Here is a 16,253-nt window from a genome sequence, read left to right as displayed (position 1 = left end):
AATATACTTATGTGTCAAAAGTAAATGTAATTGCAAAAATATACTTAAGCATCAAAAGTAAAAAGTAAAAGTATAAATAACTTCAAATTGTTTATTAAGCAAACAAAAAGGCACATTTTAGATTTTTATTTTTTAATGGATAGCCTGGGGCACGCTCCAACACTCAGACATAATTTACAAACAAAGCATTTGTGTTTAGTGAGTCTGCCAGATCAGAGGCAGTAGTAATGATCAGGGATGTTCCCTTGCTAAGTGCGTGAATTGGACCATTTCCTGTCCTGTTAGCCATGCAAAATGTAATGAGAACTTTTGGGTGTCAGGATAAATGTATGGAGTAAAAAGTACATTGTTTTCTTTAGGAATGTAGTAAAGTAAAAGTTGTCAAAAATATAAATAGTGAAGTCAATTACAGATACCCAAAACAACTACTTAAGTAGTACTTCAAAGTGTTTTTACTTAAGTATTTTACACCGCTGCACCAGGGTATAAAGAAGCCATTGATTAGGAATGACCTCAAGTAAGTTGAATGTCAGAGCAAACAAACTGGCCTATTTTTAGGTGGCATAACACTGAATATTGGTCGTTAGGTATTAGTGCCTGCTGCAAGCTGCTGGATAACGAAGTATCTAACTACTTAAAGAAAGTATTGCTTAATGCTCTGAACTATGATAGTGGAGTGTGAATATCCAGTAGGCCTGACTCCCTTACCTGGACATACATAGCTGTTTTATCATCAGCTGTAGATTGCATGAAATATCAAGTGTATGGTGTGTTACATTTTCTAGGCTATTACCAGCCTAGTGGCCCATTCAGTCACAGTAAGCTTTATGTGTTTGTGTCACCATCCCTGTTGGATAACCCTAGAACTTTCTGTTTACAGCTCTTTGCGATAAAATGTTCCCCTCTGAATCATAGGCACCACTGTGTAATGGTGCCACACAGCCCGTCCCGTCTCACCTCCCCACTAACAGGACACTCTCTGTCAGGCAGCTACACCAGCAACTCCCACACTAAAGTCCCTTTGAAATGCAAGTTAGATTTTTTTGGTGTACTTAGTTTAATATGCAGTGTGCAGTTTAAGAACCCTCAGATTCACTGGAGCAAAAAGCAGTGTCAGTAGGTATGGTTGCCTTGGCCCATAATCTGTTTGTCTGATTACATTTTTGGATTGGGAGGAGAATCAAACTATTTTCAATTGATGTAGGCTATAAGTAGCCACAGTGTATTAGGTAAAAGGAAGGATTCATTTTGAAATGGACTGTGTAGGTGGTCTGGATTCTCAGTTACAGTAGATGGTTTATAATGAATATCTTGTCACAGCCTAGTAGTTCTGTCCTGGGATTCTATTTATGTTTCCATGCATTGCATTTGTATTGTGCCTGGCTGTCATGCAATTATTCCAAAACTCCTAACCTTGTGTAGGTGGGTGTGCTTCACAATATCAGGTGATTCAGCAGTAGTTTTGGGTTACAGCATGGGCTGACTGATTACAGTGGGCATGCATACCTCTCCTCTCTCAGAGAAGGTGTGTCTGTCTCTCTGTACCTGACTATAGCACACCTGCTCATGTCAGTCAGGCACACAATGGACAGGTTGTTGCAGTGCTGTGGAGAGCTCTGCTGAGGGGGTCTCTTCTCCTGGCTGCTTTCATCACTCCTATTAGGCTGGGTGAAGGAATGCACAGGCCACGGGTTCCCTCTGCTCTCCTGCTTGGGTAAATGAGGCCCTTTTGTCTCTTAATGGGTGCAGGAGAGCCACACCTGCATTCGGCTAGCACAGGTCTACTTATCATGCTCTGCCCTGGGGCCTCATGGAGGAGCGTACTGGAGGAGAGATGCACAGATGTCTACCCCCAGTCGTGGATCCATACGCCCAATGACCGGGCCCCCTGACATCACCCTTTTCACAGCTGTCTTGCTCAACTGCCTTACAGGAATGTACAAAATGTAACGTATTTAAATAATTGTTGTATAATCAGTATTCTCTCTCATACATGTACAATTATGGGCATTTAGCAAACAAACAAGCACTCTTTGATTGGACCATTTGAAGGGTTACTGATGATTGAGTGTGTGAGTGTACCAGCCAAGGTTTTTAGGATGTTCGTGTGAGGAATTCAGTGGAAGCCTGACCTATAGAGGGGGTGTTGAGTTGGGCTAGGGTGCATCACACGTACACAGCTGATTCTACACTGGGTAGATGTTTACCCAAATACATGTGACGTTGCTCCCACAGTCACTGTTATATACTGTACCTCAGAATGCAAGTCACATGCAGTACTTGTCAGACAGTTATGTACGAGTGTCTTTTTTTAATTGTCTACTTTTAGTGAAGAAAATAGTTGTAGTACTTCAGAGGACTCTCATTATACAGTACACCAGTCTGATAAAGTTGACTTGATCAAACTGTCTGTTTGCAATGATACGGTATGGAATACTTACACCCACAAACCCAGTTACACTGATTTATGTGTTCAGGGCAGGTCTGTTTGGATTACTGACTGTCAGTCTTTAGGGCATTAGAACACCTCTTCCTGAGTGTTGTGTAGATACTGTAGACTTCCTGTTTACCCACTTCTTCACCAATGATACTTGAGTATACCCATCATCATTGGCTCTTCTCGGCACTACGCAGGGTACTTACAGGCATCAGAGCTGCCAACAATATCAACATGTCCACAGACCATTATCTTCAGTCTGTGAGTAGACCAGAAATCAAGCTGTTGTAAAAGCCTCCAAAATAGTAAAGCTGCTAACTGCTGTCATACAGTACAGATGGGTCAGACTGCAGACACAGGAGTGGATAGGAGTAAATCTGGGTGGTGGTTTGTTGGTGTAGATTGAGACTAGGCTGAGTAGATTGAGACTAGGCTGAGTAGATTGAGACTAGGTTGAGTAGATTGAGACTAGGTTGAGTAGATTGAGACTAGGTTGAGTAGATTGAGACTAGGTTGAGTAGATTGAGACTAGGTTGAGTAGATTGAGACTAGGTTGAGTAGATTGGAAAGGGACAGCATTGATAAATCGCCAGGGCTCCTGACCCCCCCTGTTTTGGAAATGTTTGTCTATCTGACAAACAATGACTGGCTGAAGGCCAGGGGGGACTTGCCAAACCACGGCCAGCACACACATCCTGCCTTTGTGGGCCAGGAATGCCAGGAATCCAGACAGCTGCCCTCCTTCTCCCACCCCTCCCTCCCCAAAAAGGTGCTTTCTCTCAAACATCCCCAGTGTCCCAGTGGTTTCAGCCCAGTAGCCTGGGTGTCTGGGTGTTTGTGTAAGGCACTGCTTGTGGCTCACCTCTCTCCCTCCATTCCTCCTCTCTCCACAGTGCTCCTCCGTCCCCACATCAGTCGCAGGCAGGTTAGTAGCAACACCTGCTCTCTGTGGTTCCCCTCTGCTCCCACCCACTGATCTTTATTCACACTGAGATAGATTCCTGCTGCCTCAACTCTCAACACATCCATGGTGGTTTTTAGATTTTGTTTTTCATTTTGGTTCATTCTTCGCAATTCTTCAATTTCTGAAGCGGTTTTGTATTCAAAGATACTTGTATTATACATATGTTTTTACATTAATTTTATTTAAAGAGCACATAAAGACCATGTAAAGTACATACACAACATATCTTTGCAGTCTTTACAAAGGAGCGTAGTGAGATTCACATGTTAAGGGTACATTTTTGCTGTATAAAGCAAACAATTCAAGAGTCTGAATAAGAATACAATATGTAAAAGCCACCTAAGAAAAATAACAGAAAGAATCAAGCACAAAAACCCAGACGTTCCAGAATAAGACCAGTACGATAGGTCAGGAACTTTGACCAGACATCTTCATACCTATGCTGTCTATGTTAAAAGATGGATGTAATTCTCTCCAAAACAGCAAGTTCCACGCATAGACCTAACCACATATCTTTTGGGAGTGCATTTTGTAACACATTTCCTTTCTGCTGCTAAAAGATAATCTATCAATTTAAGTGGAGAGGAGTGGAGTGTATCCACAGGAACAATACCTAGGAGGAGATGACATGGGTCTGGTTGAATAATAATATGTGTGATGTCCTATATAAAATGGAGAATTTCAGACCAAAAAGACTGGATTTTCGGACACGTCCAAAATATATGTGATTAAGACACGTGTTTTTTCTGAACCATTATTATTTATATTTTGTTTGATATTTTGGGGGATCTGCTTTTGTAGAAGAAGCTCTGTTGTGGTTTTGTCAAGGTGAACTGGGACAAGTGAGGACAGGTCTGACAAATTGAGCAAGGATCCACAGAAACAGGTCCTAGTTATTTTCTTTGCCTTCTGTGGTGTGAGAGGCTTGCTATATTCACACTCACTCCTCTCTGTCTCGCTCTGCAGGTTTTCAGTGGCCTCATCAAATGTGCTAAATTACGTTTCCTGTGTTTCATAACAATGAGAGCCAAGGCCTAATGCAGGGCCTTCCTGCCCTCGAACAAAACACTTTTTATGTCCCCCTGGGATGACAATGGGAATGTTTAGTTTTTCCTACCGAACATGGGAACCTGTAGAAGAGCCTTTGTTTCCTGGAATGTGGCCATTAGGAAAGAGATGGAGGGAACACAGGATATGTGCCCTGGCCTGGGCAATGCGTTTCAATGGGGTGGCTGGGGCCAGAGGAGTTGTACGCAGGGATTTTCTCTGCTATCTGCATCACCACTTCCCCTATTAAAGTGGATTCTATGCCAGAGTGGGATTCCCCACTCATTTTTTCCGTTATACCTGCACTTGTTTTTTTCTGTTGACAGCATCAGTCTTACTTGGCCCCCATTGTCAAATACCGCTCATATGCCAGAATGTAGCTACCGTGTCACTCCACAGTATGGGAATCCCACAGCCCTGCAGCCCTGGGTTCAAACAGTGTTTGTGTTCATTCAAATACAAATACTTAAAGGACATATGTGCTACTTTTCAACCTCATATTCATTAACTCCAGCACCATATCAGTGTCTACAAATGTGAAAATGGCATGTTTCTATGTTCAGTGATTACAAAGATAAGATGAAAGGTCCTATTAAAGGCTTCTCTGTGACATCACAGTGTAGGGTTAAAAGTAAAAATAAAAAAAGTTGATTTTTCAAACCTGCAACAAGTTTCTAGCCAGAGGGAAGATGTTTTCTTGCTCCCCACGTCACCGCGAATCTCATAGTGTTTTTAAAAATTGTAACTTTTGATGACGTCATGGGATAGAACTTTTAAATGTTAGATTTTTCCTACTAAATTTAGAAATACATCTTTTTCACAGATGTAGACACTGGTACTGTGAAAATGAGGTTAAAAAGTGGTGGAATTGCCCTTTAAGCTGCACTTGATTGAGCTTTCAAGGCAAAATGGGACTGATGGGGAGAATTTAAATTGCATACTCCTACTCCTCGTGTCCTCTCCCCACCTCCTTCTCAAAACCCATTAGAGGAGAAGGTTAGAGGGAAATCTGGCTTTCCATCCAATGGGTCTTAAGAAGGAGGCGACGAGAGAGGACATGAGGAATATGCAATTGAGATTCTCCCATGGAATAGTCCCAAAAGTGCAAACCACACCCATCTGGCACTAAAGAAAGGTTCAATCAAATGCTCAACCTATTTGAATGAAATCAAATACTATTTGAAGCCACTCCACACTTAGCTTTACTTATTATGAAATTATCAGCAATTATCTTTTCTTGTAGTTTCTCAATAGCATTAGGGACATATGATAGTAAGCTGTCAGTGCACTGAAGTGCCTACAGAGTTTATGTTCGTAATATAACCATGGTTTCTCAGTATAGTAATGTAGCATTGGTGCAATTTCTTCCTCTCCTACTCCACTCACTCAATCCCCCCTTGATTCACTTTCTTTTCCTCCTTGAGGAGAGCTGATGTCACAGGGAGGTGGCGGTCTGCCCATGTCTATAAGTACAGGCACTACAGAGGGAATCTCTATATGAAGTGGAGCTAACCCAGCTGAGCAGTGCTGACCCATTCTGAGCAAAGACACTGCAGGAGGGCAAAGAAACACTAGACTGGTGTACCTTTTAGTGCACTCAAACAGATGAAGGAATAAGTGAACTGACAGACACTTCTCTCCTCTGGACTCAGGTGCAGGCTCTGGACAGTATATCTTCACAGACACTAGGTATCTAATCTAGAATCTAACGACCTCTAGGACGGAATCTTTATCTCTAATTTAAATTGTGTAATCTACGCCTTCGGGATGTTTTCTCTGGTTAGTTTGAGACGGACCGTCTCCACACTGTTCGTTCTCCTCTCCAGTGCTGCTGTCATGGTGAGTTTCAAAGATGCATTCTTACCTTCCTGCCCTAATTGTATTTATTTCCCATTCACTCTTGCTCTCTACACTTTGCATGACCATATTTACATTGTGTTTCTGTATTTTATTTTTCTATGTAAAAATGTTTTTTTACAAAAATAATTGTTTAACTTTTTTGGTATTTTGTTACAATGAAGAAAGGCACTGAGATGAATATACTATTGTACCAGTAGTCATAGAAATCAGCCTGGAATGCATTCCCCTCACCTTCACCCTACTGCTGCCGTGCCGACCCTAACTCACGTTTAACACTGACCCTGCTGTCTGTCTCAGGTGGAGAGTGACTGTCCTACCCAGTGCTCCTGTGGTCCCTCACCGCAATCGTGCCCAGCGGGCATTAGTTGGGTGACAGACGCCTGTGGCTGCTGTAAGGTGTGTGCCAGGCAGTTCAACCAGGACTGCAGCCCCAGCCAGCCCTGTGACCACATCAAGGGCCTGCACTGCCACCTGGGGGCTGGGGGAGACCCAGAGAGAGGCCTGTGCCGAGGTAAGAACCAGGAGCACCCTTAACATCAGTGGGAGAGATATGAGGTGGCTGGGCCAGTATGGGTGTATGCAGAATTATGGGAGTAGCAGCTGGGTATGGGTTTTTCAGAATTGTAGTAGAATTTTGATCATTAGATTGATCCAGGTAGATAGTTGTCAATTGCTCAGCATCATGGTAACACACTACCATAGGGGTATGAAGTCCACAGTGCTGCTAATGTCTCTGTTTCTCCCCAGCGGAGGCCCAGGGCCGGCCCTGTGAGTTCAACGGGCGTGTCTACCAGCATGGAGAGGACTTCCAGCCCAGCTGCCAGCACCAGTGCAGCTGCATGGATGGGGTGGTGGGCTGTATGCCACTCTGTCCCCAGCAGGTGCCCTTGCCCAACTGGCGCTGCTCCCAGCCAAGGCTGGCACGGCCCTGGGACCGCTGCTGTCAGGAGTGGGTCTGTGATGACAAAAACCACATCAGTGAGGACCCAGAGGAACTTCCACAGGCAGCCGTACCTGACCCACAACCCCTCCCAAACCACATCAACAACCAGCTCCAGGCCCAAGTCCTGGCCCAGCCACGCTATCAGGCCAGCACTGGAGTCACCTTTAGAGGTACAGTAAAGCCTAACCCAAAGGGCCAGTTTCCCAGGCACAGATTGTCTAGTCATGGCTTTTCAGTACAGGACTAGGCTGAGAAACCGGCCCTATATGTTTGTTTTTCCCAAGCCTTACCCTACATGTTGCTGATGACTCTGTCCTTTTCTTCCACAGAGTTGGTGTCCCTCCCCAGCGCCAGATGCTTCCCTCAGACCACTGATTGGACGGAATGTTCCACCACGTGCGGGATGGGCATCTCAAGCCGGGTGACCAATAACAACCCAGAGTGTCGGCTGGTCAGAGAGACACGACTCTGTCAGGTCCGCCAATGTGACCTGCAGCTTACCCCAGCAATCAAGGTAAAGTGAGACACATGGTTAACAGATGTTAATGCGAGTGTAGCGAAATGCTTGTGCTTCTAGTTCCGACAGTGCAGTAATATCTAACAAGTAATCGAACAATTCCACAACAACTACCTAATGTGGGAAATCGAACAATTCCACAACAACTACCTAATGTGGGAAATCGAACAATTCCACAACAACTACCTAATGTGGGAAATCGAACAATTCCACAACAACTACCTAATGTGGGAAATTGAACAATTCCACAACAACTACCTAATGTGGGAAATTGCATTAGAGCACATATAACATTTGATATTTCACTTTTAATTATGAGAACTTTTGTAATATATAATGTTTATGTGGAATACATAGCTCAGTTGTCTAACTCTGTTTGTTGACTGTCCAGAGGGTAAAGAAGTGCCAGCGTACAGTGCGCCCCCAGGAGCCAATCAGGATCAACTTTGCTGGCTGCTCCACAACACGCCGCCATCGGCCTCACACCTGTGGCTCCTGTGCGGACGGGCGATGCTGCACCCCTTCACTGACCCGCACCGTCCGCCTGCGCTTCCAATGTCCCGACGGAGAGGGCTTCACACGCAACGTCATGTGGATCCAGAGCTGCAGCTGCAAGAAGAGCTGCCACAATCACAGTTCCCCCTCAAGGCCCTCTGTCAGCCTGCACAATGACATCCACAACTTCAGGCACTGAGGCAGGCTTAGGAGGATGCCCAACCCTAGCCTCAACACACTAGACAGGGCTAGTGCATGCTAACCTCTCCCCATCTTCCACCCACCCTCTGCCCAGGGATAGCCCTGCCTTTCAGTCCCTTCCTGGACACCAGCCTCTCCCTCCTGCACCAGCGCCAGACTATGGGGGAGAGAGCCTCGGCTAGGTGGCCGCTCCATCCAACCAGGCAGAACTATCGCTTGCACTTTAAGCTTCCTGACGCGTTGCCACAAGTTATCAGACATGAGAGATGTGGAGCAACTGCTCTCCACAGCCAGGTCCAGTGTCCCTTCCCTGTTGATGACACAGTTACAGAACTGTTCTGGTGGAGGGAGGGACAGCACTGAGCACAACAGACTATGGATGGCCTGATGTCACTTTCGTCATTTTGAACTTGTAAATTAATCAGTTTGGTTGTCTGCTTTTCCCCCTCATTATTTATAATGTTTATTTGTTAACATTGTCAAGTTCCTCTATAACCACAGAGGAACAAGGGAAAAGGAATGTATATGTATGTGAAAGACATAACTTTTTGTCATAATAGAAATGTGTAAATTAGTGAGGCCAGTGAATGTGTAAGGATGTGATGAGTGACGACCATGGGCAATCTCATACATTCATGAAGTGTTTTGTCTGATACATCGATGGTAGAAAGAGGACAGGATATCATTCTAAAAATTCATCTATGATTGTAATTAACTGTATATTACATTGTGTAAAGTTCAGTGTTTATGTGTGTGAGAGAATGAAAGGGCGAGAAACAGAGTGTTTACATGTGTGTATTTGTGTCATATGACAGAGTATAGTGTACAGACTTCACTCTTAGTGGAGTGGCAATTGATGGAGATCACCTCATTTTCCGGGGTGTGTTTTTATTGCCTCATAGTATAGAGACTTGTACTGGAGGGAAGATTGTATTTGATATATTTAAGATTTCTATATTGTTTGAATTCTTATCATTAATACTCTGAAAAATTGAATAAAAACATTCAACACGTGCCCCTCTGTCTTACTTGTGTTTCTCAGAGAGGTGTGTTAATTGATGGTGATTTAGATGACAGTATCGGGTGGTTGGTCTGGGATGCTACAGTAAGGGGGAAAGCAAAAGTCTCTCCTGAGTTGGGATAGGCTCACAGAAGGTGGTGAGTCTGACGTTTACCTTGTAGAGGTACTTTATTGCTGAGTGTACTACTCCAGAGAGGGGAGCAGTGCTGAAAGCAAGCCTGTTGTTTTGTGGTTAGGGCTGGGGCCGGAGAGAAGGGGCTGGGTCTTCAGTGTGGCCGGGGTCAGTACTCTAGCCACGATCATGTTTCCTTGTGTCTTTATACATACAGGCTTGTCTCTGCAGCACAAACATCACAGCAGCCTTCCAAATTCCACACCCTGTCCTCCTCCCCCTGCCTCCTATCTCTCCCCTTGTCTATCTATTCCACCCTGACCACCTCCTCTGTCTATCACACCACTGTCTGCAGACCTGTCAGTCTGGCTCAGAACAGACTGACTTCCAGTGTGCTAGTTGCCTAAATGGCATCTCTGAGGCTGTTACAGCATGGGCCTACTGTTTAATGTATTCGGATCATCTCAATGTATCATCTATTCACCTGCTCAATGCAATCAGTTTGAAATTCAGGTTTGGACACATCAATCATACACAATAGGGTTAGATAAGGGTATTAGATAACTGTTTATTGCCCACTGATGAGGAGACAGTAGGCCTACAACACAAGAGAACACTGTTCTCTACTGGCCCCTAGCAAGCAGTGCAGGTTAGGTTGAGCTTGGGTGAGGACAAGAAGCTAAGGTTAGGCTTATGGCTAGGGTTAGGGTTGAGCCAGGGTGTGGACATGAAGCTAGGGCTAGGGTCAGGGTTGAGCCGGGCTCTCCCTTTGACCCATGGTCAATTTAACCACTGTGTATTTGGCCTACTCTAATAACATTCATAATACTAGGATTCAGTCTTATTTGAAAATGTTTTGTTTTCTTATTGTTGATCCCCAGCTCTTTACTTACTGTAAAAGATATGATACGAAAATACATCATTTAACCTACACAATAATATAGTTACTATTCAAATAAACTATATTCAAATAAATGTATTGCCACATCTCGCCCAAACTTCTCTTAATTAAAAGTAAATGGTAATGTCTAGTAAACGTCAAATTTGTATGATTCCGAATATATGAATTGTAAGGTGGAAGTGGTTATTGACAGTCTATGCGTTTTAATTGCACATATGAATTGTGGAATCGATTGTCATATTGGAAACGGTTTAGTTTGGTTCAATCTAATGAGAAAATGTACAATGGCCCTCTCCAAACACATAAATCATTTTGACAGTAACCCCACCCCTGAGAGTCTAGTGGCTGCGCACACTGCATGTTCAAAACGTCACCAAGAAGCGAATTAAATACCCGCTTGCGCTATTCGGTTAATAGTGTAGCTGTCAAAGACGCTGGTGATAGTTGAGAGTTGGATGATACATGTAATTGACTTAAAAATATGTTGCATGCAATCTCTTTAAAACTAATTTTATTACATTGTATCTTTGATAACGTGCGCTTTTTCCTTTTTGACAGTGCTTTAAATCGTTTTAATTAACCACTTTCGAAAATGTGTCGCTTTTTTTGTGGGTTATGGATATCATAGAAGCGCTAGTTTGTCACAGTCAGATTTAACTGTTGTTGAAACATTATTCGCTGCCGTCCATTGTTTTGTTTTTGCTTTTTTACAACAATTTCTCCACGTCTGAATTCTCTGGAACGCACATCAAGGTGAGCATCTTATCTTGTAAATGCGCCTATGATACGTTAAGCAGCCTATTTTGATGACCAAATTACTTACCGTAATGTTCAACTTAATTTCCCATGAAATATACATTTATATACAGGCTATTTTCACCTAATCTGGATTCGCTGTTGTGTGATGGTTCGAAGTTCATTCCGAGTCTCCTTTTTTTGAGACTGCTATAGTTTTTCTTGCACCTGCATCACTCTGACACTTCTGTGTTTCACTGTATGATTTCCTGTATAAAAAAATGCTTTTCGTTACCAGGACCTTATTCAGCATAGGAAAGTGTTCTGTATGAGTAGATAGCACAGCTCCCTTATCTTGTGGAATATAAATCAGTATTGTTTTTTATTTTATTTTGATACCTGTAAATGACAGCTAAAATGGCAGGTTAAACTGGTGTTAAATGTCATACAACGTGTTATAAATGCTATGTTACAGTTTTTAGTATAATGTAGCTTATTTTGTTCAATCAGTGAACATATTATTTGTTGGACTTCCTTCGTTTTTGGTGAGTTGCGATGCAGGCAAATTAACATTTGCTAGGTATACCTTGTCTGCTTTTGTATTTGGAATAAAAAAATCCTTCACCCAACCACCTAATATGGGCATCATTATTAAAACCTCAATTTACAGTTTACCTGGCTTGTCCTGTAGCAGCTTAATGTTCTTGAACTAGCAAACATACAGAAAGTAAAGTTGTGGGTAATTCCTTTCTCTGAAGATACAGTGAAACCTAGTTAAAACACTTGGATTAATGTTGCCCATGCATGCTTGCTTTAATGGTCACCTGTTAGGACTTCTGGATATCCTGACCCCTTCCAGTAGTAGATCATTGGAGGCTCCCTGCTTACATTGTCCATGAGGTCATTGTAACAGCTTGCTACCTTTGCCATGTAGCTTAAGTGTCAACATTGTCTTTGTTTCCAGGAGCTTCTGAGGGCTCAGCATGGTGAACAGTCAGCTGGGTGGTGGTGTGGCGTCACCCCCCAGGTCGTGTGCAGGATGCGGGGGGAAGATCGCAGACCGCTTCCTGCTCTTCTCCATGGAGCGCTACTGGCACACACGCTGCCTCAAGTGCTCCTGCTGCCACGCACAGCTAGGCGACATTGGCAACACCTGCTACAGTAAAGGAGGCATGATCCTGTGTAGGAGCGACTATATCAGGTGAGGTCCTAATGGGGCTCTGGGGAGAGGACAGGAGGGGGAGAATCTAGACTTTAGCTCCCAGACTAGGGCACTGAGACTGATCTGGCTCTGGGGAGAGGACAGGAGGGGGAGAATCGAGACTTTAGCTCCCAGGCTAGGGCACTGAGACTGATCTGGCTCTGCTTTGTGTCTGCAGGTTGTTCGGGCACAGTGGCGCATGCAGCACCTGTGGCCAGTCGATCCCGGCCAATGAGATGGTTATGAGGGCACAGGGCAATGTGTACCATCTCAAGGTAAGACACTCTGGCAGTAAGTGTTTCACTGTTGTTAGTGTCTGTCACCATCAGTGCATTTGTAACAGGTTGTTTGTGTGAAACCAATAGATATATACTTGAAACAAGGTGCTTTATACACTATCCTAAAGTTACCTTGTATGTTGGAGTTTAGCGTTTGCTAACGCCCCAATAATATTTTTTTAATATATTTAACGTTTATTTAACTAGGCAAGTCAGTTAAGAGCAAATTCTTATTTACAACCCGGACGACACTAGGCCAAATGTGCGCCGCCCTATGGGACTCCCAATCACGGCCGGTTGTGATACAGCCTGGAATCAAACCAGGGTCTGTAGTTACGCCTCTAGCACTGAGATGCAGTGCCTTAGACCACTGCGCCACTCGGGAGCCCACTAGAGTAAGGTGTGGACTTGGCATGAGGATTCTAACTCCTGTGTCTCTTTTATCCCTAGTGTTTCACCTGTGCCACCTGTAGAAACAGACTGGTGCCAGGCGACCGCTTCCACTATGTTAACGGCACCATCTTCTGTGAGCACGACCGGCCAGAGGCTGCACTGCTCAGCAGCCACCTGCCCCCACTCCAGAGTAACCCTGTGCTGCCTGACCAGAAGGTGAGAGAGGGACCAGGACCATGAGGCCTTTCACACTTTCATACACACTACTGTCTAGTACTGAACATTCTATTCCCCCCTGCTCTTGTCTGTAGGTGTGCTGAGTGGTTAGAGCGGTGTGGTGTGCCTTCGTCCTTCCCTTGTCTCCAGAGGTCTCTCCATCCCTGCTCCTGATACTGTTGTTGTGGATCCTTTTTAATTGAACTAGGCAAGTCAGTTAAGAAGAAATTCTTATTTTACAAGGACGGCCTAACCCGGACGACGCTGGGACAATTGTGCGCCACCCTATGGGACTCCCGATCATGGCCGATTGTGATACACCCCGGGATCGAACCAGGTTCTGTAGTGACGCCTCTAGCACTGAGATGCAGTGCCTTAGACCGCTGCGCCACTTGGGATCCTCATCACCATCCACCATCTTGTCTCTGACGAGGAGGTTATTTTTACTTGCAGGATCAACTTCAGATGTGTTGTACATATCCATGCTTGAGACAGTGTACAAATACACCGTAATGGTGAGTCATGTGTGATACAGTGCTGGTCTGCCCATCAAAGACAATATGGACCACATGAACTACTTCAGCACTGAGGTTACATGTTGTACTATAAGTAAGGGACCCCCAATTCTGTGCATCATATCCAGAACTTTGGTGCTTGTGGACAGATCTTGCCATGAGTTTTAAGGGTATGCCCTGGACCCTCTCCAAGAAGAATAAAGCAAATAAAAATAAGCTTTTCCATGGAGTCCACTGAAACTCTGTCACAGTGGCATTGCTGTGGTTATCGTTATTGTCAAGAATAACCCATCGCTTCGATAATGAACTCAGAATCCCTCTCAATGGCCTCTCATCTGTTACTCTGCGATGTTTAGACCATCATATGAATTGGGCTGAAGTCAAGGAAGAAGATAAATGTCCATTATTTTTTTATAATGCTATTGTGTTTCCCAGTAGAGTTCTATTTCCTGAATTAATGTTTCATTCAATTGAATTATGGATGCCTGTTCAATATGTGAAATTATCGGATGGAGACAAAAAATGCTATTAAATACTTTACTATAACATGAGGTGAACTGAAGTAATTGAAGCCTAAGTGCAGTTGGTTGGTCACATGACATGAGTCTTGCGGGATTACATGGTAAACTACTACCCAGTTGGTGTGGCATTTCCTCCCTGTTTGTGCTGCATAGCTCCCCTCAGCCCTGTATGGTGAAAGCATGCCTGATTACCCTGAAGAATGGAATTAGAGGGCTACAGTCCTGACCATTTACAGAAGCAATTAAACTTGAGTGGTGTATCTGTGCTGCCTGCTACAGTTCCTGCTTCTGGGAGGCTGAACTTTGGCCATATCCTGTGGCTGACTTTATTAAAGACTAATCTGGGAGGCGGCCTAATTAAAGGGAGGGGCTCCTACGCATCCAGCCCGCGTGTAGAAGAAAAGAAAAAAAACACAACAATCTGATGCTTGGACGGTTTACCATGTTGCAATTAAAAGACACAAGCCAGAGCTTTTCTAATCCCCCTCTGCTGCTCTTGGTTGTTCAAAAGAATAAGCTTTGATTTCTGTTTGGATCTGCATTGGCTAACTTGCTTGGCCTTCCTTGAATTTGTCTGTTTGATGTAATGTAAAACTGGATATGACAAATCTGTAGCCTGTATAGTCAGACATTGGTGTGTAGACCTGAGTGGTTAAAGCTTTAAGAAATACAGTTTGAGTGAATCAGATGATAGCATCTGCTGTGCTTCAAATGAGGTCTGTACTTTCACACCTTTGCCAGGAGCATGGCAGCCATCAAAATTGCACCTTAATCTTCTTAGCAATTTCAGAAGTCCCACTTGTCATGGTAGGTGCTGATACTGCATCAATTATGTATTCCACGTTTGATTGAAAAGCATCGCGCAAATTCTTTAACTTATGGAAATGATCACAATTACAAATATCTTCATATCTAGATAGTGAGGAAATAAAACCTGCACAATCTCAAGCCCACCACTCCACAAGTTACACTTTGCATTCAAACCAATCAGGCCTCGTCTGCATATCACTAATTAGCCCAGCATTTTCAGATGCCAATTAGCAGGTCTCCTAAAAAAATATTTTTGCCATGAGACGTTGTTTTTTTTATCAGAGACGTTTAGGTGTGTGGCTCAGCATCTAGCCTAGCTTCTGTTATAGGAAAGTGTTTATACTCACTAATTAATCATTAATCATATTAACACATGCAGATGAGTGTAATTGCCTTAGCTTCTACGCCTCACACTGTGTGAAGAGACAGAAATGAGCCAGGATATTTTTTACAAGCGGATGAAGAGGAAGAGAGGGTCTGAGTGGTGTCCTTCTGCCCAGCCACTCCTCTGATACAGATCCAAGATGGAGTCTGTGTCGAGCTGTATGATGATCCATTGTCTCTGTGCCAGCAGGACTGGCAGGAAGATCATATATGTCTCATGACCTATCGAGAGGCCAAGGAGAAGGTTTGGAGCAGTCTGACAATGTGCTGGAGTTAAGAGACAGACAGACACCATTTAAATCCTCTCAGCTCAAGCAGTCTGGCTGCTGTTAAATGTGTTCCAGTGAGAATACAGTATGTTAGAGAGGTATGTGCATGTGGTCACCGTCAGGAACAGAGCCAGAGGCTGCTGAAAGGGGGTCAGTGTTGATAGACAGGCATGCAATCTGAGGTGATGTCCGCCTACATAACATTCATGGTAACAGGTTTCCAGTAAAAAACACCATCTGTTTTTTATTTTTTAAATTAGGCCTATCTATTGAAAAGCCAAGTATGTACAGTATGTACTGTTGCCTAAGGAATTGCAACTATGCTAAGAATCCTTCTTGCGACCATAAACTGTCCTGTCTGCTAAAACAATAGTGAACAGGCTTAATAACAAAGAAAAAACGACTTTACAAATTTGAGCCTCACACAAGAATG

At 43.8% G+C, this 16,253-nt stretch overlaps 2 protein-coding genes across 2 annotated transcripts; both read left to right on the top strand.

Annotated features, from left to right (window-relative positions):
- The first annotated feature begins 4,281 nt into the window (after positions 1–4,281).
- Positions 4,282–9,479, top strand: LOC115164711 (CCN family member 1). The gene is made up of 5 exons (XM_029717462.1): positions 4,282–6,287; positions 6,606–6,819; positions 7,056–7,421; positions 7,581–7,765; positions 8,160–9,479. The coding sequence occupies exons 1-5, from the start codon at positions 6,216–6,218 to the stop codon at positions 8,460–8,462; spliced, it is 1,140 nt and encodes a 379-aa protein (XP_029573322.1). The 5' UTR covers positions 4,282–6,215; the 3' UTR covers positions 8,463–9,479.
- A 1,425-nt stretch (positions 9,480–10,904) lies between these two features.
- On the top strand, positions 10,905–15,051 carry si:dkey-90l8.3 (LIM domain transcription factor LMO4.1). Its single transcript, XM_029717461.1, has 5 exons — positions 10,905–11,251; positions 12,198–12,434; positions 12,613–12,709; positions 13,163–13,321; positions 13,417–15,051. The coding sequence occupies exons 2-5, from the start codon at positions 12,217–12,219 to the stop codon at positions 13,423–13,425; spliced, it is 483 nt and encodes a 160-aa protein (XP_029573321.1). The 5' UTR covers positions 10,905–11,251; positions 12,198–12,216; the 3' UTR covers positions 13,426–15,051.
- Positions 15,052–16,253: the final 1,202 nt, after the last annotated feature.

This window comes from Salmo trutta, chromosome 27, assembly GCF_901001165.1.
Source record: "Salmo trutta chromosome 27, fSalTru1.1, whole genome shotgun sequence".
Lineage (NCBI taxonomy): Eukaryota > Metazoa > Chordata > Actinopteri > Salmoniformes > Salmonidae > Salmo > Salmo trutta.
The sequence above is the reverse complement of the archived record's forward strand: the minus strand, read 5'-3'. Positions and strand labels throughout refer to the sequence as shown.